Consider the following 21,625-nt stretch of genomic DNA (forward strand, 5'->3'; position numbering starts at 1 on the left):
GCCCCTGTTTTAGAACGCGACAATGACGAGCACAGACCTGATCAACCGCAAGATCAGAGAGTACACCCTGATGAGGTAATCAGCACATGTGGCCTCCATATGTGTGCGCCGTGTTTGAAGACATTGCTTCATAGTGATTTGAGTTTTTTGATGTTGAGAGGCCTTCAATTAATGTGTGTTTATGCTTGTGTGTGTGTGATTGTGTTGCAGTGGTCCTAGCAAGAGCAAGAGTCAAAGCCCCCACTCCCCCAAATACGAGGACAGAAAGAGCTACAGTAAAGGTAACACTCAGTGACGCCCTTCCGGTCCTTTCCTCTCCCGCAGACACACACTGGCATCTCACTCTCATTCTAACACACAGCTCCTCATAGACATGCTCACACTCATGTCTCTTTCCTGTTTCTTCACTCTTGATTATATATATAAATCTCCATATCTCTGAAGTGTTAACACATCTGTCTCTCTCTCTGTGTGTGTGTGTGTGTGTGTGTGTGTGTGTGTGTGTGTGCGCGCGTGTGTGTGCGTGCGTGCATCAGATGACTCCAGCCCCCCGCGAGACAAAGCTGCTTGGAGGAGGGGGATCCCCGGCCTTATGAGAAAGACTGAGAAGAAGCCCACGGCTGGGATCACCTTTGGGGTGCGCCTGGACAACTGTCCCCCTGCACGGATGAACAGAGTAAGACCTGTGTGTGTGTGTGTGTGTGTGTGTGTGTTTGTGTGTGTGTGTGGAATAGAAGGGAAACTAGGGGCTGTTGTGCAGAAATGCCAAGTGTTGTATGTGCAGCCAGAACCGATAAGTGTGTGCAGTGCTTCATTAAATGTCAGTCTGCCACAAGGCATATTGAATATTTATGATCTTAAGTTACATAATAGCACATGTCCACACAAATGTACTGTATTTGAGTGGTTGTGTGTAACAGAGTGTATTTTAATGAATAAGAAGCATTTCTGATACTTCATTGGATGTGTGTGTGTGTGTGTGTGTGTGTGTGTGTGTTTTGCTGTGTGTTTTTCGGTGTGTGTGTTTGTGTGTGTCTGTGTCCATGTGTGTGTATGTGATTCTGTGTGTGTGTGTGTGTGTGTGTTTCTGTAGTTTGTGCCGCTCATCGTGGAGGTGTGCTGTAAGCTGGTGGAGGAGCGAGGGCTGGACTACACGGGCATCTACCGTGTGCCCGGCAACAACGCCGCCATCTCCAGCATGCAGGAGGAGCTGGACACCAAAGGCATGGGCGACATCGACATCGAGGAGGATGTGAGTGGCTCTCAGTGGCTCCACACAGCAGAGCCAGAGTGATTCAGAGGGCTGGGAATGTCTCGTATAGGCAACATCTTCACTTTCACATGCCACTGTTGACCTGCTTTGGAATGTGGCGGTTGTGTCTCATATGTAATGCAATATTTGTTAAAGTACAGGTTTGGCCACAGGCAGTTGTTAAGTGATTTGATTAATCACAGATAGTGGTTTAGTGATTGATTAATTAATGCACAGATAGTGGTTTAGTGATTGATAAATGTACTTTAAAGAGGTATCAAGATGTATGCTCATGTCAAAAGTGAAGACACCAGAAGGAACTCAAAATGGCGAAGATTTAACCGAATATGGTTGGTTCTGGGAGGACCTGGCTGGTTTTGTGTTTACTGAATGCTCTGGCTCCAAGAAGCACTTACTGTTGGCAATATGGCCTTTCAATTTAGGCTTCATTTCTTTGTGACGTCAGTGGATGACGCCATGCTGGCCATTCTTGTTATTCATTGGGATGTAATGAAAGGCACATGTAGCATGTCAATTTCTGTCTTGTCATCATGTATGGCCACAGTTCATGCTGGCTAGGTGCTCACTAAATCTTGTTGGTTTTCTTTCAGAAATGGCGGGACCTCAATGTAATCAGCAGCCTCCTGAAATCCTTCTTTAGGAAGCTTCCGGAACCATTGTTTACAAATGGTACGCTCCCCAAAAATCACTTAATTTTTAGATGCTTAAGGGTGTAATGTATATATTTTTGTAGAAGAATTTGGAACAAATGCTATGTTGCAAATAGAGAAATTAAATAGTACAGAATATGATATCTTGATATCTTGATATATTACTCATGTTGTAAAACTATGCCCCCTGCTGGAGAATCTGTGAAAAAGCTGTTGAAAATATTTAGAATATATATGTTGTTTAGTGATCGTTCTGTTCTGATCTATGCATCCCCACCCTTCCTTATGCTTGCAGAGAAATATGAAGATTTTATCGATGCCAACAGGACACCAGATGCTGTTAAAAGGCTGAAAGAGCTAAAAAGGCTGGTACGTTTCACACAAACCCCCATAGTAAGGGATCATACCGCAGGCCGCTGCTGAGCTGTAGATTTATGCGTGCCCCTTATTCTCCACTCCAGATCCATGAGTTGCCAGACCATCACTATGAAACCCTCAAGTACCTCTCGGGGCATCTGAAGGCCGTGTCTGAGAACTGCGAGAAGAATAAGGTAGGGGGAAAAATGCACTGGCAGGAAAGCATCCTCAGTGGCAGTGAGGGCCCCACCTATAGAGCTGGGTTTGCCCCTGAGGAAGAGCAATCATGGGCTTGATAAAATGTGCCCGTTTTCAAAGTTATTAGTTGCTTTGATCAAGAATGCCAAGTGAATGAACACAAATGCCTTGTTAACAACATTGAAACATTACAAGCTTGTTTTGAGCTGAGAACATTTGTGCATAATGTATGTGAAGGATTCACCTCGTGTGTGTGTGTGTGTGTGTGTGTGTGTGTGTTTGTGTGTGTGTGTTCGCGTCTCTACATACACAGATGGAGCCACGGAACTTGGCCATTGTCTTTGGCCCCACACTGGTGCGGACATCAGACGACAACATGACCCACATGGTCACTCACATGCCAGACCAGTACAAGATAGTAGAGACCCTCATCCAGCATGTGAGGACGTGTCCATTCGTCCGTCTTTGTTCGTCTCTGTCTCATTGTCCCAGCACTCAGTGCTGCTAGTGTAGTATGTGCAGGACTGACTCCCTCTATCTCTCTCTCTCTCTCTCTCTTCTAGTGTGACTGGTTCTTCAATGAAGAAGGAGAGGAGGAACCAATAGTATGTATCTCTGTGCAGTGATGCCAACTCGTACGAATTGATCCGTATTAATACGAAAATGTGGTGGAAATACGGCGATACGAATATAATGACTCATTCATACGAATTTAGGGTCAACTTGCAATATTATTTAATGAATAGAATATTTGCGGTAAGTCCAGAAATAAGCAAAAATGTGTCATGATTTGGCTTCCTGCTTACGAACGCGGAGGGCCCTATTCTTGTTTTGACCGACGTGATATACGCTTGAGCTGATTGGTCGATATTATAGCTGCAGCGACACGGGAAGAGTATTTACTTTTGACGTTGATGGTAAAGTTAACTTGTCGCATCTGCTTTTAGTTTACAAATGGCCACCACCAACATATTTGGGTACGTTTCTGTGATTGTTTTTAATCAACTACTGCTTAATATGGTACCCCAATCAAAGGATATTAAACTACTGATCAAGAATAAAACTTTCTTGACTCGAGCGATATATTTTTCAAACACAAATACGAATGGTCAACGCAGAATTTCAGTCGAATCAAGGTATATTTCTGTCAAAAGAGTGAGCTAAATGAAAAGACTTAGGCAAAAGACTGAAGTTGGAACAGATCGCATTTGTTGTCATCCCCGTGGCAACAAACTGACACGAGCACCGCTGCTGTCACTGCTCTTCTGGGCGTTGTCTACCAGTACTTTCCACTTGACGGTATTCCGTATAATCGAGCTCCTTTCTTACTTCGCTCAATTTGCCATACTGAGTCTTTTCATTTAGCTCAATCTTTTGTGGACGAACACTTTCTCATTTTTTATACGTGATCGAATATAGCATGCAACGTTACAATCTAAAATTATGGCTGAAAAAAAAGAAGCCATTTCCTAGGAATCAGACTTTCTCCCAGATACCAAGGAATACACTTCTATTTGTTGAAGTCCTGTGTCTACCAGTAATGCCTTTTGCACTATATGTCGGTCCACATTTAGCATTGCCCATAGTGGACTCTATGATGTTAAGACACACATGTCTGCCATCAAACACAAAACAGCCAGCACCCAAGTCCAGGGGAATAATAGTCTGCTGTCAATGGGTTTTGAGACCCAGTCCAGTGGCATGACCCTGACTGAGAAAGTCACCTTGATTTTATTTTATAAGGGTTGCATTTTGTGTACAGAAACTTATAAAATATGAGATACTTCCACCATAATATGAAAAGTTTGCCAAAATACACTATGACACAGCCAAATTCACGTGATTAAGAAAAGAGAGACCCTCTCAAAGTGAGCTTAAAGTCTATGAGTCTACGTTTGTAGGCTGAATGCCAAAATATTGTTTCTTTTACAAGTACATATCAACATTTAGCCCGTTGCACCCATTAACGCAGTACAGATTTCACTTAAGGAAAAATACTAATTTACTGGGGAAAATACTAATTTTGGAACCATTGAGTACAGATTGGCACACCACAATGTTGGCAATACTGTCTGTGCTCTCACATGGTCTTCGGAACATATTGTATCTCGCTCACGTTATCCTTGTGTGTCCTAGCATCGTAAACATAACGGCAATAACTGTGAACCATAAGTCATCGGGGGCAAACCTGTTTGGGTGCTGTGCCCTGCAGGTGATGCCTGTAGGTGTGCAGTCAGTGAATGAGGTCGCGTGTGATTGATGACTGTGCTGTTGTTGTCCCTCAGGCGGTGGAGCTGGACAGCGCGGTGCAGTCCCAACCTGTCCCCAACATTGACCACCTGCTCCCCAACATCGGCCGCACCGCCGCCTCTGCAGGAGAAGTGTCAGGTAACACCAGCAGTGCCTCTCCCCCAGGCTGTGTGTTAGGCCAGTGCATGTCAGTCAGGGAGTACAGCACAGAAAGGAAGGGACGGGACGAGTAGTTTCAGTAGCTGTGTTGAGTCTGAGTGATGGCTGTGCATGTGTGGTTATACACTTGTGTGACCAAGAGTCCTTCGGAAGATTAACATTCAGTTCTACATTTCGCTCTATAAAATGTCTTAAGTACACAAGCTTTTGGGCTGAAGCCACCCAATACTATTTTTGCAATTTTTCACTGGGCAGTTTTTGAAGCAACATCCATATGAAAAATTGATGAAAATAGTGCATTCATGTGAAGATCTGTAGCCCCTGTGTTGGGTTTCTGTTCTGTTTCTTTCCCATTGGTTTGGTTTGGCCTCTGTGGACGTCCTCTCATCGCCCCGTCATAATTTCTCATTTCTTTGTTCTTCCTCCTCTTCCGTTGAGTATTTTTCTCCTTATTTTCCCCTTCATGCATGCCAGTCCTCCTCTTCAGCTTTTGCCCCCCCCCCAAACACCCCAACCCTGATTACAGCCTATACTCCTCCTTTTGTGTTACGTTCTGTTCTTACCCCCACCTCCCTTTTCAGTCGGCAGAGTCTTTCCCAAATGAAAAGTCGAAAATGACAACATTTTAGGGGGGGGGGGGGGAAACATAACAACAAAAAGAGTGCCTGCCAAAAGCTTTTGAAGTACTTACCCGAATCGTGCCGTGTTCTTGACCCGTCTGACCCATCTTGTCTGCAGTGTTCTTTCTCCCCTGTCCCTGTCCAGCGCTGCTCACCCATCATTCCCACTCTTGACACAGGCCAAGTGGGCGGAGCTACCTACCACTCGGTGATGTCACTGGTGGACTCTGTAATATCTATGGTGGACAGCTGGGACTGTAGCAGAAAGGAGGAGTGTTGTCCGCATTGTAGCTGCCTAGTCTGCCGCAACCCTCACTTCCTGTAAAGCTTCTTGTGGATTTTCTTTCATACCACACTGGTGGAGAATTCGGATGGGGGCTGGGAGGGACAAAGATGTAAAAAAAAATGTAAAAAAAGAATAAAAGAAAATGACAAATAAACAAACAAACAAACAAACAAAAAAGAACAAAACAACAAACAAGAAAAGAAAAACACAGAAGTGGATATTTTTGTTTTTTGTCGTCTTGTGCTTGCACGTTGACCTCACGCACACACACACACCATATGTTTTAAAAACATTACCCAAAAGAGAAGCCAAATGTGTTGTGAAGGATACAAGAGTCGGTGCTGTGCTGGTGTGTGCCGTGTCTGAAAACAGCCTCTTCTCTTGCGCCCTATCGCTGTCTCCTGAAGCCTACCGCGGGGAGAACTAGCACGGTATGGTCGGCCGGGGGCCCGCCACCCCAACCGTCATGTGGCATAACTGTCATGCTGTCTCAAAAAACCCAAAAACGATGTGTGGGGGAGTGTGGGGGGCTCAACTGGCTTCACACCTAGACAGAGAGAGAGAGAGAGAGAGAAGACAGTTTGAGGCCGTCCACTTGCAGTTGGCTTGTAAAGGAGGTGAACAGCAAGCTACAGAAAGCTGGAGATATAGAGGCTGGTTGGAGAGAGGGTGAGTCTAATGGAGGGAACAAGACTGGTGTATCCACTGTAGTCTGGAGAGTGTTGGAAGGCCCCTCAGTATCTCGGCCTCATGCATGCGTCCCTTTCCACCTCTAGTAGTCTTGCTCTAAGACCTGACCTGCCCTGCCCTGGCTGCTCACCTTACCTACCCTTCAGTTACCTTGGAGGACTGTGTCCAGTTAGTCCCAGGACGAGAAGGCCTGGCCTCTCTCATAGTCATATAACAGCACTGCTGACATAGGCTCTCCAAACCTGCAGCCAGCACGCCTTGCTGCAAGCATGGGTCAAGTGGACTTTTAGTTGTCTTCAGGGGAGCGTGAGTTTGTTGACCTTGTTTGTTGAACAGTGTGAGGTCAGTCATTGGAGGGGAGTGTAGACACATGGCCAACCCCCACAGCTCCTCCCACCCTTCCACAGTCCCCCCCCTCCCCCTCCCCTCCTGGCTGCTCTGTTTCGTACTGTGACTAGGTGTCCCCAGTTGTGATCCGGGCCATGGTGTCTTTGACTTAGGAAAGAATGCCCCTCGGGTCTCGTGGCTGCGTGGTGGACCTGTGTGTCTGTGATCTGCTTGTGTTGTCTTGTCTCTCTGTCCGTCTGTTTGGCAGTGTGTCTGTCTGTCTCCCGTCTGTGGTTGTGTGCGCATGAGCTGCTTATGGTGTAGCGAGGCACTCTGCAGGGTTTCATCCTCCTAACCATCTCTTCTCCACACCCTCCTCCTCTCCTCCGATCTGTCCCTCTTCACCCCCACCCCTCCCCCAAACTCCTGAGATCTTCATCACATGACCATTGACATCACCACCACCATCATCATCATCATCAGTCTTCATAAGCTACACAAGCTGTTGATGTTGTGGCTCGGGTTTTCTCTGATCGACATCTTCCTCTTGTTGTTTGGCCTCTCTCTCTTTCTGCTCTCGTGTGTGTGTGTGTTGTAGGTGCAATAGGCAGATTCTCATGTTCCCCAAAGTCCCCACCTGACCCCTGTGTTTCTCCTCTCGTCCACAGATTCAGCCAGTGATTCTGCCAAATCTAAGGTAAGGGCGTTATCGTCGCACCATCTGTGGCTCTCAGTCATGCAGGTGATGGTTTGTCAAGGTGGACAAAGGTGTCCTTAAAAAGTGGGTTTTGAAGTGTTGAAAACCCCTTTTTACGTGTGGATCCATGGATTGCATGCCTTTAGCTGCCACATTAAGACCATTACTGATGAAAATCTTTTCTCCCAAAGATGACGTGGCCCAGAACTCTGTACCCTAAAAATGTCATGCCGTTCACTGAGTTACTGTGTTAAATGTGGCGAGCTAAAATAGTTTCTGTGTCCTAATACAACTGGGAGTAGGCAACGTGAAAGCAGAACAAACCATTCTTTTTAAAATGGTGTTATTTAAAGGAACAACTTCATAGATTTGTGTCATGTTGGATGGTATTTTAGACAAGATTTCCATCTGAGTCTCTCGCTGAATGAAGTGCATGTCAGACTTCTTCTGTTCTTTTGGCCTGTGCCTCTGCAGGTGTGAGGAGTAGTGGCAAGTCCTTCTCCTTGCCACCCAGAGACCACTCATAGCTTACAGTCACTGATACCTGAAATGGGTATGAAACATGGGATGTCAGTAGCCAAACTTCATTGCTACACAGCTTGGCATACCTGAGCCAGCATAGATGCCTCATCTGATTTGCTTAGATGGCTTCTTGCAGCTTCCTTGCCATGGAGAACCATTATGACCATGGCAAATGATCCATAAGCCATCCATTTGACATCATATTTTAACATATATGCCCATGTTCAGCTCCTGTGAAGACTAGACATTTGGTCCACCTTTTCACTTCAGCATACTTGGCTTGGCTACTGTTGCCAGATGTTTCTTCCTAAAACATCTGTAGTTGGCTCCACCTGTTATGCTGACCTAATACTTACATTTGGCTGCGTTTTGTGCGTCTGCCATCCATACTGTAACTCTTATTTGGCTAATACAGAGCTGAACATATCAGTGTAAACACTAAAGGTCTCAAAGTGTTTTAAGCATACGGGACAAACTCCGAGGTACCACGAAATGTGAGTTTTATTTTTTTAAGTTTTTTTTTTTTTCAATTTCCTGTTTTATCTCTTGAACTGTATGGTAGTACTTAAGAGAACGGTTGCATATTCTAATGTCATTGCTGCTGTGGGTGTGACGGTGTTGACGGTGCTGACTGTGCTGTGGTTTTCCAGCAGGGCTCGTGGGGTTCTGGGAAGGACCAGTACAGCCGGGAGCTGCTGCGCTCCTCCATCTTTGCCAGCCGCAAGCGCAAGAAGCCCAAAGACAAGCCGCAGCCCAGCAGCTCGGACGACGACCTCGACGCCCTCTTCCCCAAAAAGGAGCCCCAGGAGCAGAGCGCCCAGCCGGCCTGGCCGCAGCAGCCCTCGGAGGGCAAGGGGGACGAGGAGGAGGATGACGAAGGTGAGGGCCATGAAGAGGAGGAAGGCCGGCGGGAGAACGGCGAGCGCGTGAGCGGCGAGGAGCAGGCGGCAAGCCGGCTGGATCAGACCCCGGACGTACTGCTGTCCAACAGTGGCGACGACGGCTCAGCCCACCAGCCTGAGTCGTACACCTGCTCTTGCCCCTCTCCCAAGCCAGGCTCCTCCCCCATCCTGAGCTACCGCATGCAGTCGGCGCGGCAGTGCTCGTTATCAGATCCCCCGTCATCGGTTTGCGACGAGGGCTGCACGTCTGACCTGGGCACGCTCAACAGCACCAGCTCCCAGGCCTCAGTGGGCCGTCCTCCACGCCAGCGCGGCAGGATCCCTGGCAGCTGGACCGGTGAGGGCGCGGCCCTGGCGGCCGAGGTGTGCTCCATCACCTCCGACTACTCCACCACCTCCTCCATGACCTTCATGACAGCGGACCGGGACGGCGGCAGCACCATCATGAGCCCCGAGCTGCGCTCTGGCGCCGAGAGCCGAGGCACCGTGGCCACGCACGACGACGACGCAGACGACGAGCGCAGCGAGCTGGTGAGCGAGGGCCGGCCCATGGAGACGGACAGCGAGAGCGACCTGTCGGTGTTCGCCGTCTGCCGAGAGGCGGGGTCCTGCTCAGAGGAGAGCGGGCCGGTGGTGGCACCGCTGGCGGCCGCACCCGAGATGGCCAACGCCTGCGGAAGCAGCCTTTTGGCGTCGCAGAGGCTCATCGCCGGGGACACGCTGGCCCGCAAGAAGAGCAACCGGCACAAGACGGACAGCGAGTCCTCGGTGGAAAGTGGGCGGGAGGGCGGGCGGCTGGCGTGGGTGCTAGGGGCGGTGAAGGGTCGCTCATCCAGCGGCAGCATGAGCTCCTCGTCCCCGCGCTGCAGCGGAGAACAGCCGGCTGGCGTGGTTATCGGCAGCGACCAGGGCGGCAGTGTGGCCGTCGCAGGAGTCCCCGCAGACGACGACAACCCAGCCTGGCGGCTCAAGATCACCGACCGCCTCAAGTTCCGGCTGCGCTCGTCTGCCGACGACATGTTCGGCGTGGGGCGCTCACCCGAGACACGAGCCAAGCGCAAGGGCAACATCCGCCGTCGGCACACCATGGGCGGCCAGCGGGACTTTGCCGAGCTGACGGTGCTGGGCGAGCCCTCGGAGCTGTCGGCCGTGGACCGGCTCAAGCCCAAGTGCAGCTCGCAGGACTTCTCCATCGGCGACTGGATCGTCCGTGAGCGCCACCGCGTCAGCAACCCGGAGGTCAGCCTGCTGGGCGCCGCGTCCTCCTCCTCTTCCTCTCAGACGCTCCAGGGCCTCGGCCACGACTGCCCGCTGCACGCCTTCGCCCACGCCCAGGGGGAAGGGGGTCTGCCGAACGGAGACGGCCCCTCCACCCAGGGCAAGAGCCTGAGCCTGGGTGCTGACGCGCACCCCCACAAACTCTCTGGCTCACAAGTGGTCCGCTCACGTTTCTATCAGTACCTGTGAGAGTATGCATGTGTGTATGTGTGCGTGCGCTCGGTGTGTATATGATGGTTTGATGGTCTAAACCTTGTCTGTGTGTGTGTGTGTGCGTGTGTGTGTTTGCGTGTGTGTGTGTGTGTGCGTGCGTGTGTGTCGCATGTGAATGAATTCACACCGTGAGGTGTCTTTGTGCACGTTGTGTTTGTCTGTGGACACTGACAGTAAAGGGTACGTAAAGTTTGGAGTGGCCCTCCTGGCTGGCTCCTGACACACACAGACTAAAGGACAGTGTCATCCTCATTCCCACTCCTCACCGCCCCGCACCGCGCAGGGGACCCCTCTAATCTCTGCCTCTGAACCTGAGGTGTGGCTGGAAGACTGAGGTTCGCGCTGGGAGAAAGTGAAGACTGTGAAAGGATGGCAAGAAGATTGGAGGTTTTTTTGAGGGGGGGGGGGGGCAAGATTGATTTTAAGAGATATTTTAGGGTTCTAAAAAAATGACAAAGTAGGTCACACTATGGATGGATTAGAATGAGATTGTTGTGTTTTAAAGGACTGGTGGATAGTGTTGTAAAAGTATTGCTGGAGGAATGCATATTCTTTCCCTTTTAAAATGTAAGGAGGTCCCAGAGGGTTTACCCTGTGTGCCTCTAGGTAACCAAATGAAGAATGTACATGCTTGCTGTTCTTACGCCACTAAAACAAAAAGCCCAGTTGCTAGTGTGCTCTTCTCTTTCAGGAAACAAAGTGTACATATCCCCTTCCTGTCTGTCTCTGCGTACTTGAAACGTGTTCTTTGCAGATGGGTTTCTCTCTCTCTAGGCCTTCAGTGGGATTGATGTGTGTGCTGTGGATGGTGGTTTCTGACTGGGTGTTGCAGGAACCAGAGTCGACTCTTTTTAAGGCTTTAAAAATGGCAATTAAATTTAGGACATTTTCGTATGACACTACAGTAACTTACACATAATATTGAGTTCCTTCCCACTCACACAGTGCAGTGTTTTTGTGGACATGCCTGTTGAATACCATGACACATTGGGCTACAAACAAAAAAAGTAATTGGTTTTAAAAAAGAAGCGAAAGGATATATAGGAAAAAAGAGTCGATAACATGTTTGATGAATGAAAAGTGCCTCCTATTGAACTGATAAGGGTGCCATACTGTCTTTCTGTACTGATGTGTACTTCACCAACATGTACTGTGAAAGATGACATTTTATCAACAACAAAAACTCTTCATTTTCCAGAACTATTCCAAACGTGGAAAACGGAAACACGGGAGCTTCCATTCCGTAAGCATTCCGCTCGGGTCTTAACACCTTTTTATACATGACATGACTTTTTTTTTTTATTCATTTTCATTTTTTATTATTATTATTCAATTTGATTTGTGTTTGCTCTCTGTAATGGAACTTGAATTTTGGATTTTTCTCTGTAAAAGAAGTAACTTAATGTACATATCTATTCCATGTTTTAGCTGCTTTTTTCCCCATCCTTTTTGTCCTTGTCCCTCTTCCTTTCTTCCGTTTGTTTCCATGGCTGCGGCTCATGTCCTAGCCTCCACTCAGGGGGTGTCAAGAACTCTGCCCCGGGGAGGGGGACTGGGGACCCACGGACAGTGGTGGTCTGATCTGGCAGGGATGGGGGTGGGGGGGTTGAATGGAAGGGAGGAAGGGGGTAACTCACCCAATCCTGCTAGGCATCTGTTCTGCCTTGACTGTTTGTACCGAGCCGGATCCACTCTGCGAGTGGGTGCGAGCCTCCTGAGAACACTGGACAATAAAACCCCTTCATGTCAGACTAAACGCTTTGTGTCCTGCTTCTCAAACCTCTGGCACAGAGCCTGTGGGAATGCTGTCCGTTCGGTGGTGTCACTCATGGACTGATGTGTGATGTATGTGTAAAAAAAAAAAAGACATAATTGATATGAACAATTGAATTGGAGTATGTCCTGTTTATTGATAATCCCATGCCCTTAAGGTTAAGCCATTTCTCAAGCCTTATACGGCATTCTTTCTTTCACCAGCAGAGGGCAGTATGACACCAGTAGCCGGGCTGGCCGTGTATTGTCTATATTACAGTAAATCACCAATCAGAGTAAGACAAAAATGAACACACTTCAGTTCCCTTCAAAATGATTTTTATGTACAAGTTACACACGTCTATCAGGACTGAAAACAATATTGTAATCTACACATTTGTACATCAGTAGACAGGACCGGGTCGTACGATAGTAAATGAAGCAGGACCACAGGGGGGACATTCAAGCTGTCAAAGGTCACAACACTTAAATAGTTACTGAATGAAAACGGAACTAAAGATCAAAACTTCCTGCTCACACACATGCCAAATGATACAGTTCATGAGACGTGCCTTACCTCTTGTGCTAATCGTCGGAGCTGGAACAGTTGTAAAAAGCAAAATGTGGCAGAGAGCACACATGAAATATTGTTTCAATTCAGTGTATTGTTATTGGCCTATTGCGAGGATACTGGTGGGCCTTTCAACAGAACTCTTGAAATTACTTGGTGGCATTTTTAAAGGTGTCATCTGCAAAGACATGAATATTGTTTTTTTTATTAAATACTTTACACAAAACATGTTTTTCATTCAAGGAGACAACCCGATAAGTATAGAATATACCCAGTAAGGCACAGTGACTAAAACAACATCCTTGGATCCTCCACAACTAGGTGGGCCACAGAAGTACAAATTAACAAGCTTGGGAACTAGAGAACAAATCAAGTGTATCTTGAATCTGGTCCTCTGTCTGTTTTTGTGCCCTTAGTAAGGACCAGTAACAAATCTGCACGACCATATCGCACACCAATTTAAAGCTACGGTACTGCAACACAAACTTGACGGTACAAGAAATTCAATATAAGGACAGGACTGGAGTGAAGTTTGAAGGTTTCTTGTCATGTCACCAGACAACCACAAGGTTTACTGCTGAAACAGGAGGGAGGAGAGAGAGAGATGCTTGGGTGAAGTCCCTGGATACTGGATGCTGTCCCTTTGAGCATGACGGGCTTTTGTGTGCTACAGTGTCCTTGAAGAGAATCATAAAATCCCCATGGCGATCCCTTTGCTCACTCCATTCAGTCCACTTCCAACACAGCCCACTAGGGGGCTCCCTGTGCTCAGCTGTATTCAACGCCTTCATTCATAAGGGACTTCCATGATGAAGATGGGGGAGGGGGACAATACAGAGACTAGAGCAGGTTATCCTCACAGGCCACTATTCCCACTGCTACTGTCCACCCCCCCCAAAAGCCTTCAGTGGGTAGCAGAGGAGGCCTCGATGTCAGGTCAATGCATGCAGATGCTGAGGGCGGACCCCCTCCATGTAAGAGTGTGTCGGGGGGGGGGGGGGGGGGGGTATGGAAGGGGGGAGGTTGCATACTGGGGAGCTAAAGGGAGGGTAGTGTGCTTCTGGAGGGGAGACAGGGTTGTGGTGGAGATGGGCGGTGGTGATGGGTCCTTTTTTTAGCCGTCATCCTCATTGTCCGTTTCCACCTCCTCCTCGATCAGGACCTCCGGTGGCCGGAAGCACTCCTCAAAGAAGTTGACCAGCGACTGGCTCAGGTGCTGCTTTAAGCTCGGGCTGTGCAGGAAATGGCCCTCGTCAGGGTAGATCTGACAGGGGAAGAGGAATTACTATCATGTAGTAGTGTGAAAAAAGCTCAGGTTGCTCCAGTGAGTTCTATTGCTTATCTGGGATAATAATGTGTAAAGCTCCCCTTATGCGATGTGGACTCAAGCTGCTCAGTGAGTTCTTTTGCTTATATGGGATCATATTGTGTAGTTTGATCACTTATTGAACAGGTGAGTGTTTTTTTAATCAGCAACATATAAACACCAGCTGTTTTCTGGTCTAATTCACCATCTAAACCCACTCACCATCTAAACCCAATATTACCTTATTCCCTCTAACATCATGTATAGTGGTGTTAGGAGAGATTTACTCCATCAGAAACTATCCATAAATTAATCACTGAACACGAGAATCAGCGTATGATGCATGCCATTTAGACATATTTGTCTCATTTATATTCTGATTAAAAGTGGCCTTTAATTACCTGAAGGGTATAATTAGCCTGTTCCTCGACTAACTGGGTGATGAATTTTGCTGTGTGCTGGAAATGGACCTTCTCTAAAAAAAATGAGAGAGAAGAAATTACATGTAATTATATCATGCTGCTTCTTCCAACACATTCAAGAAGAACCATGTACTTTCCTGATAATACTTAGCCCTTTTTAAATAAATAAACTAGAATTTGTATACTTTATCCTAGGTGCTCTTGGTAAAGTCTTTTGACTGACTGGGATTATGAGAGTGCTTGAAAAGCCTATACTGCCCTGTGCAACACAACCTGTGCATCACCACCCAATGTGACAAAAGACAAATACATTTTAGAAATGAATTTATGACAAACCATCCGCTGTCGGATGAACCAGCAAGTACTTCTTATCCTGAAACATTTCCATTCTGTGTTCTAAATTCGCCATCTGTCGGAGAAAGAAAAAAGCCAGGGGATGTGTCAGAAGTGCAGTTGACTGAATGCATCTCTTCCCTCGGCCTTGAAAACTGAGCGGGAGCCGTGCAGTACCTCGTATGCTCGTGGGTTGGTCTTCTTCAGGCCGAGGTACCTCTCTGAGAATGCGGAGGCTAGGAGAGGAAAGCGCAGAGGTGACATTGCTAACATTAGACGTCATGACCGTACGCTGCGCTGCCCACAGACATCAATTATCTCCGAGAGAGCAGGTGGATCTGGAGAGGTGTGGGGGCGGAGTGGGGGTGACTGGGCCAGCTCTCAGGGAGCACCCGTATGGATTTAACGTGTGGAAACACATATGCTTCAGTGTGCATCTATACATGTGGCTATACTGTACGCTGTGCTGTGCAGTATGTGTGAGGCTACTGACACATTCCTGAAGATCTAGAATTCCTCAACTGCTACATTAACACAGATGTGAGTAGCCTCATGACAGGTCAGGTCAAACACTTTATTTTGATTTGTTGGAGTTCTAAGGCAAAAAAAATTAGGTCACCATTCAAACACTTCCTGACCTCAATATACTATAAACTTGTACCGATATATGTATCCTTAAGGAGTAAATGTAAATGTATATCCATGGAGAGTGGTTCCCTCTCTGTGGAGTTCAGTGGATTTATAAGCATGTGTGAATACAATGTGCCTGCTACGAATACTGTGCATGTCAATGTATTTCTCCAGTGTGCTTATATGTAGTATGTATATATAATGTCTAGCCTCGCTACTTTTCATGGCTTTGTTCAAATGGGTGAAGTGTCCATGACTGCATGTAAATAATTGGGGCCAGTGTGTACCGCACCATATAGGTTGAAGTCAGTGATGGGCGAGACGGCTGCTCCACACTTCATCTCGGACACCTCGGAGCTCAGCAGCAAGGTGGCCACGAACCCTCCGTACACCTGCACAGATCCAAACACAGCCTTTAGAAGAGTCACAGCCATGAACCCCCCCCGTACACCTGCACAGATCCAAACACAGCATTTAGATGAGTCACAGCCATGAACCCCCCCCCCCGTACACCTGCACAGATCCAAACACAGCCTTTAGATGAGTCACGGGCATGAACCCCCCCGTACACCTGTACAGATCCAAACAGAACCTTTAGATGAGCCACGGCAGCTGAGTCACGGCCATGTTGCTACCTCTGAGTGAGTAACTGCTGAATGGCAGTGAGACAGTCCTCTATCTTCAGCACAGAGTTAGCCATTAGCCTGAGGGATGTGTGATTGGTTGAGTTATGGCGACGTGTAAGTCATTAGAGATGTAAGAGACAGATGAAGGGACACGGTCTGGGAAGCTGACTGCTTTGGCTCCAACGCTAAAGGTAGGGTATGGCCTACTTTCGACTGGGGAGTGAGTGCTTTTGGGTTTTCTTAGGTGCTTAAAAACTGGGTTGAATAATTCATTTTAGTGGCACTATTGGATCAAAGCAAGTCTAAATTTAAAAGGTACCAGGGGCACAGCGGTTCTGAAGACGCGCCCCCTGCGCACTGCTCTCCCCCTCTGCTCCCGGACGCCGCTAAAGAGGATGAATCCATAGGACTTAACTTTCGAGGCCATGGTGAAACAGAACATGGAGGCACTCTTGCAGAACTTTTTCTCCCGGGAGATTCTCTGGGGGAAACGCTGTCTTTTCCAGGCATTTCGAGTTTGTTTGTTTTTTAAAGCCAGATAACATGTTTTTTTTTTACAGCAAATTACACAGCTAAGATATCAACACAAAAAACGTCCAGTGTGGGAAGTAGTGTTTGAGGTAGTGTTGTGGGAGGTGGTGTTTGAGGTAGTGTTTGTTGTCCAGTATGGAAGGTAGTGTTTGAGGCAGTGTTTGAGGTAGTGTTGTGGGAGGTAGTGTTTCAGGTAGTGTTGTGGGAGGTAGTGTTTGAGGTAGTGTTGTGGGAGGTAGTGTTTCAGGTAGTGTTGTGGGAGGTAGTGTTTGAGGTAGTGTTTCTGGGAGGTAGTGTTTGAGGTAGTGTTGTGGGAGGTAGTGTTTGAGGTAGTGTTTCTGGGAGGTAGTGTTTGAGGTAGTGTTGTGGGAGGTAGTGTTTGAGGTAGTGTTGTGGGAGGAAGTGTTTCAGGTAGTGTTGTGGGAGGTAGTGTTTGAGGTAGTGTTTCTGGGAGGTAGTGTTTGAGGTAGTGTTGTGGGAGGTAGTGTTTGAGGTAGTGTTTCTGGGAGGTAGTGTTTGAGGTAGTGTTGTGGGAGGAAGTGTTTGAGGTAGTGTTGTGGGAGATAGTGTTTGAGGTAGTGTTGTGGGAGGTAGTGTTTGTCGTTCACTGGCTTGAGGGCACGCCTCTGTGAGTGAAAGCTGTTGCAGTTTTAGTCTACAGAGGCAACAGAAAGAACAAAAAGAAAGAAAAGAAATCCAAGGAGTTCAAGCCAGCTTCAGCCTGTAAACAGGAAATGCTGTCAGCATGAATTGGCCATTGACCTGTAACTTGGAGAGAGAGAAAGCCTCACACTTGTGCCATAATGTAAGGGAAGTGCTACACTGAAATAGATGCCCGCAAACTGAAGCGAGCTCCCATTCCCCTGGCTCGCATTTCACAAGCTACGGCTTTTTTATACTGCTGACTATTCAAACGAGTGTGAAGAAAGAGAGAGAGGAAGAGAGAAAGAGAGAGAGAAATGTCTGACAGTTGAGAGGAAATATGGGAGAGAGAGGATGTTTCAGAAGTGATAACAAAGGATGAGTGAAAGAGAGAGAGAGAGAGAGAGAAAGTGATAGAAGACCCTTATTTCTGAGTGCAGACGGCACAGAGGAATAAATCTGCTTGTGGGCCTTTGAGGAATAAAGCTGTGCTTCTGGGCCTTTGAAGCTAAGCCCACTGCTGCTGATCCCTGCAGACTGACCCAGAATCAGAGCCGCGCTGGAGCACCTGATCTCGCCTCTGGGAAGCTTATTTTGGGCTCTTCAGCCGGAGTGGGGCGGCCCGATTTGAACGTTTCGCCACATTTGCTTTATTTACTTTCATCTGAGCCTTCCTATGGAGGGCAGAGGAGGAGGGACAGCCTTACCTTGCCATACACTCCCATTCGACTCTTGTCAATGTAGCTCTCTTTAGATATGATGCTGTAAAGTAAAGTACAACATTATACATTAGTCACATAATAACAACCGAGAAAATGTCGATGTAAAGTACAATAAAAGATGGAATAAAACTTATTTTCTATGCAACACATGTTGAGTGATGGAGTGACTGATTTCTTGAATCCTACTCCTGGGCTAAAAAGAATTTGCGATGAAATGCTTTTTTTCAGGGCATCAATTCTGATCTGCTCTAAAATGGATCTAATTTGGCTGGCCGTCCGCCATGTCTATGACTGCAGAGTGGAGGGGATGAGTTAGTCCACCCTGGGGGCTTCCAACACGCAGACAAAGTGAGCATAGATGAGGGCCAAATGTAGCAGCAAATCTTCGGCCCTGGCCTGGATACGACCTAAAGTAACCCCCTCCCCTCCATCCCCTCGCTCCTCCGTACCTGAGGGCCTCCAGCTGGTCACTCTTCTCCAGGGCGCCCAGCCGCCGCTGCACCGCGTGGAGAAAGTCTGTGCCACGGAAGCCGCTGCCGCGCCCATCAAAGCGCATGACGATGGTGTTGAAGCTGCTGACCAACACCCAGGTCCAGTCCACGTGGAACTGCTCAGAGACCTGCTGGCTGCCGGGCGTGCCGTCCCTGCACAGGAGGGGTGAAGAAGCAGAACAGATATTATCTGTCTCTCTGTCTGAGTGTCTTACAACCACCCAAGGCACACACACAAAACTAGGTTTTTAAAGCAATCCATCCTATTAGTTTTCATTGATTACTCCCTGTGCTATCATCGTTGGGTAAAATCTGGGAATGTAATGTGGGAATGTGAGGAATAGTGGTGGGGGGTGGAAGGAAGGATGGATGACCACATGCTCAGTGGTGAACTTACACGACCAGCAGTAAGGGATAGAGAGCGGAGTCTGTAAATGTAGCAGGCTTCAGGATTTGCACAGGAAGAGCTGTGAAGGGGAAGATAGTGTGATTATCGTACCCAAAAAAATGCTTCCCGTATGACTTTCTCTGCTTTTAATCTCGTTACCTAAGCATTATTACAGCAGCAAATTGAATTCACTGGAGGCTTGGGTTTCTTATCTGGTGGGGAACCATAGCAAGATCTAATCAAAATCCCCAGACAGCATTAATACCATGCCTGCCTGTCCACATACAGCACAGATGACTGCAGGATCTATCTATCTGTCAGAGAACAGCATTAACATAAACAGATACATACTGTGTCCGTCTATCGTGATGTTCTTGTATTCCAGGCGGGGCATCTGCATATCGTTGACAGTGCTGTTCAAAGCCTCATTGGTCTCCACTTCAAGCAGCCCTGTTGGTTAAGGACGGCAAACAAAAACCCTTTTAGCCAAACCGATACAGACATTGATGCTATGCCCATGAACCACAAAGCTGTAGAGGCTTTTCACTGAACTCGTGCAAAGCTTCTACAACTCTGTCAGAAATCCCCCCTCTTGTGTGAGTCACTGCAGATCCTGATCGTGTCTTCGCTGGAGCCTCCTGCAGCATGGGGAAGCCTACACTACATGCTGACCAAGCAAGAAGTCTGAAAGACTGGGGCAGCGACTTTAATGGCCGTCTCAGTAACATGTTGTTTGTTTGGAGTGGACTGCAGATAAAGCCATGACAGCTCTTTCTGACAGGCTAGCTGTCCATAATTCATGTGTCTGAGTGTGCATCTCTCTTTGTGTGTGTTTCTCTCCCTCTTTCTCTCCCCTCTCTCATGTAAATATTCTGTCTCTGCTCTCTCTCTCTCTTTCTCCCTCCGTCTTCGACTGCCTTCGACTGCCTAGCTGCCACTGTTTCACTCACACACAAACACACACACACACACACACACAGACACAGACACACACACACACACACTCACTATGTTTACACCGAGCTCCAGAACTCCCTGAAGAGATAGGCTGTCAGGCTGTCTCTGTGTGACAACTGTATCTGGCATTCCAAAAGCCAGAGCTGATTTGTTCCGCGTCTGTCTTGCTCGCACTCTCCCCGTTGCGTAGCCCAGATACAGGGCCGGGCCCCACACACACACACATGCACACACGCGCACACACACAAACACACACACACACACACACACACACACACACACACACACACACTTACTCTGAAACTGGCCATCTCTCACACTGTAAACAGCAGTGTAGGGAACTCCAGGACCTGGGAAAGAGAGATAGAGAAGAGAGAGAGATAGAGAGACAGTCAAATAGACACAAGTCATAATAAGGACTGAGAAACGCACACCATACACCTCCATCTCACACAGCCATTTTAGCCTTCAGGGTTAATGAAGGGAAATAGAGCCCGCTCCCAGGGGTCCTAAGTGTTTAAAGCTGAGCTGAGCTGAGCTGAACACCACCTCACATTTAGCCCAGACAGGCCCTGTGCTGCAACCCTCTGCCCCGCACCCTTCCGCCCCACGCCCCATTAATAAAAGATGCACATGGCCCCTGAGCTTCCTGCAGCCGGCTCTATAACCTAATCATCTCCCATGGCAACTGCAGCGCGCCGGAGCGCCAGAGACCGCGGGAGAGATAATGTTATGATGAATGTGCCGGGAGTGCTGACGCAAACACCGCCCAACCACAGTGCACAAAAAAACAAGTTCAGTTTTGACCCAGACCAGCCACAGACATCTAGTAGGGCAGTATTCTCATGGGGTTTCAGACCATGCTGCGGTACTGGTAAACTGATGATTAAGATTGAGATCATGTCAATGATTAGGAGCCTTGTTATTTGCAATGGTGGTTTAAGTTTGAAATACAAAAATCAAGCATTGAGCCAGAGATAGGAGTTTAACATGCTTATCGACCTTATGAACACATGAGGTACGCACCTTTGCAGTTGAGTAGGAAGTACTGGGTGTCTGGGCTGAAGGATCCACTCACGTAGCCACACCTCAGGTCACAGGACAAGCAGCGGCGGTTGAAAGGGGCGAAGGTGTCTGCACTGCAGTACAGAGAGAAAATCAGTAGAACAACCAGGGTTTGAGTTTGTGGCGGGGGGAGTGTTGGTGACGGCTACAGACGGGCGAAATGGTGGAAGTGAATGCTCTAGACAGACAGGACGGGTGGTCTCACCTGTATAGGTGCCTTCGACTCGGATCGTCCTCCTCAGTACGCAGGAAGTATCTGAAAGGTCATGGCAGTCATGCATCAATAAGAAATGTTGCAATGCAGTGTGTTTCTGTATCATCCCTGTGGTTGTGCTATACATCTGAATACATCACTTTGTGTTCTTTTCCTATTTCACACTTTAAGCCTTAAGGGATACTGCACAGCAGCAGAGATGCCAGCCTAATGTCTTTTAGTGAGCTGATGGACATGCAGCACCTGCAGTGCCTACAATTAGTGTGTGTTGTGTCAGACTGCAGTGCCTAGAATAAGTGTGTGTTGTGTCAGACTGCAGTGCCTACAATTAGTGTGTGTTGTGCCGGACTGCAGTGCCTACAATAAGTGTGTGTTGTGTCGGACTGCAGTGCCTACAATGAGTGTGTGTTGTGTGGGACTGTGAGACTGACTCACATCAGCTGTCTCTCCTTGCTGCAGGCCAGAATCTGGGTGACGTCCCAGTTCCCAGAGGTCACTGACTGCAGCGTGTCTATACTGCTGTTGGGCTGGAACACAATACAACACAATAGAG

The 21,625-nt window shown here is 47.9% G+C and overlaps 2 protein-coding genes across 4 annotated transcripts in view; one reads left to right on the top strand and one right to left on the bottom strand.

The window, feature by feature from the left end:
* Positions 1–11,973, top strand: part of arhgap21b (Rho GTPase activating protein 21b) — a 30,700-nt gene extending 18,727 nt beyond the window's left edge. For 2 of the 3 annotated variants that reach the window (XM_080837018.1, XM_080837020.1), the window contains 12 exons: positions 14–75; positions 211–281; positions 537–676; positions 1,094–1,252; positions 1,864–1,942; positions 2,219–2,292; positions 2,385–2,474; positions 2,792–2,917; positions 3,042–3,083; positions 4,764–4,866; positions 7,479–7,507; positions 8,680–11,973. In XM_080837018.1, the coding sequence (XP_080693144.1) occupies positions 14–75; positions 211–281; positions 537–676; positions 1,094–1,252; positions 1,864–1,942; positions 2,219–2,292; positions 2,385–2,474; positions 2,792–2,917; positions 3,042–3,083; positions 4,764–4,866; positions 7,479–7,507; positions 8,680–10,398 (2,694 nt within the window). In that variant the 3' untranslated portion in view covers positions 10,399–11,973. The remainder of the gene's footprint in view (positions 1–13; positions 76–210; positions 282–536; positions 677–1,093; positions 1,253–1,863; positions 1,943–2,218; positions 2,293–2,384; positions 2,475–2,791; positions 2,918–3,041; positions 3,084–4,763; positions 4,867–7,478; positions 7,508–8,679) is intronic. The other variant, XM_080837019.1, reaches the window with a different exon arrangement.
* A 1,886-nt stretch (positions 11,974–13,859) lies between these two features.
* Positions 13,860–21,625, bottom strand: part of dpp6b (dipeptidyl-peptidase 6b) — a gene marked incomplete at both ends in the record, with an annotated part of 84,069 nt that continues 76,303 nt past the window's right edge. Inside the window, 13 exons of the mRNA XM_080838075.1 lie at positions 13,860–14,009; positions 14,453–14,526; positions 14,810–14,882; positions 14,984–15,042; positions 15,729–15,828; positions 17,943–17,997; positions 18,407–18,601; positions 18,846–18,915; positions 19,188–19,286; positions 20,090–20,143; positions 20,820–20,932; positions 21,064–21,114; positions 21,508–21,599. Coding sequence (XP_080694201.1) covers positions 13,860–14,009; positions 14,453–14,526; positions 14,810–14,882; positions 14,984–15,042; positions 15,729–15,828; positions 17,943–17,997; positions 18,407–18,601; positions 18,846–18,915; positions 19,188–19,286; positions 20,090–20,143; positions 20,820–20,932; positions 21,064–21,114; positions 21,508–21,599 — 1,185 coding nt within the window. The remainder of the gene's footprint in view (positions 14,010–14,452; positions 14,527–14,809; positions 14,883–14,983; positions 15,043–15,728; positions 15,829–17,942; positions 17,998–18,406; positions 18,602–18,845; positions 18,916–19,187; positions 19,287–20,089; positions 20,144–20,819; positions 20,933–21,063; positions 21,115–21,507; positions 21,600–21,625) is intronic.

The sequence above is a fragment of the Sprattus sprattus genome (assembly GCF_963457725.1).
Source record: "Sprattus sprattus genome assembly, chromosome: 4".
Lineage (NCBI taxonomy): Eukaryota > Metazoa > Chordata > Actinopteri > Clupeiformes > Clupeidae > Sprattus > Sprattus sprattus.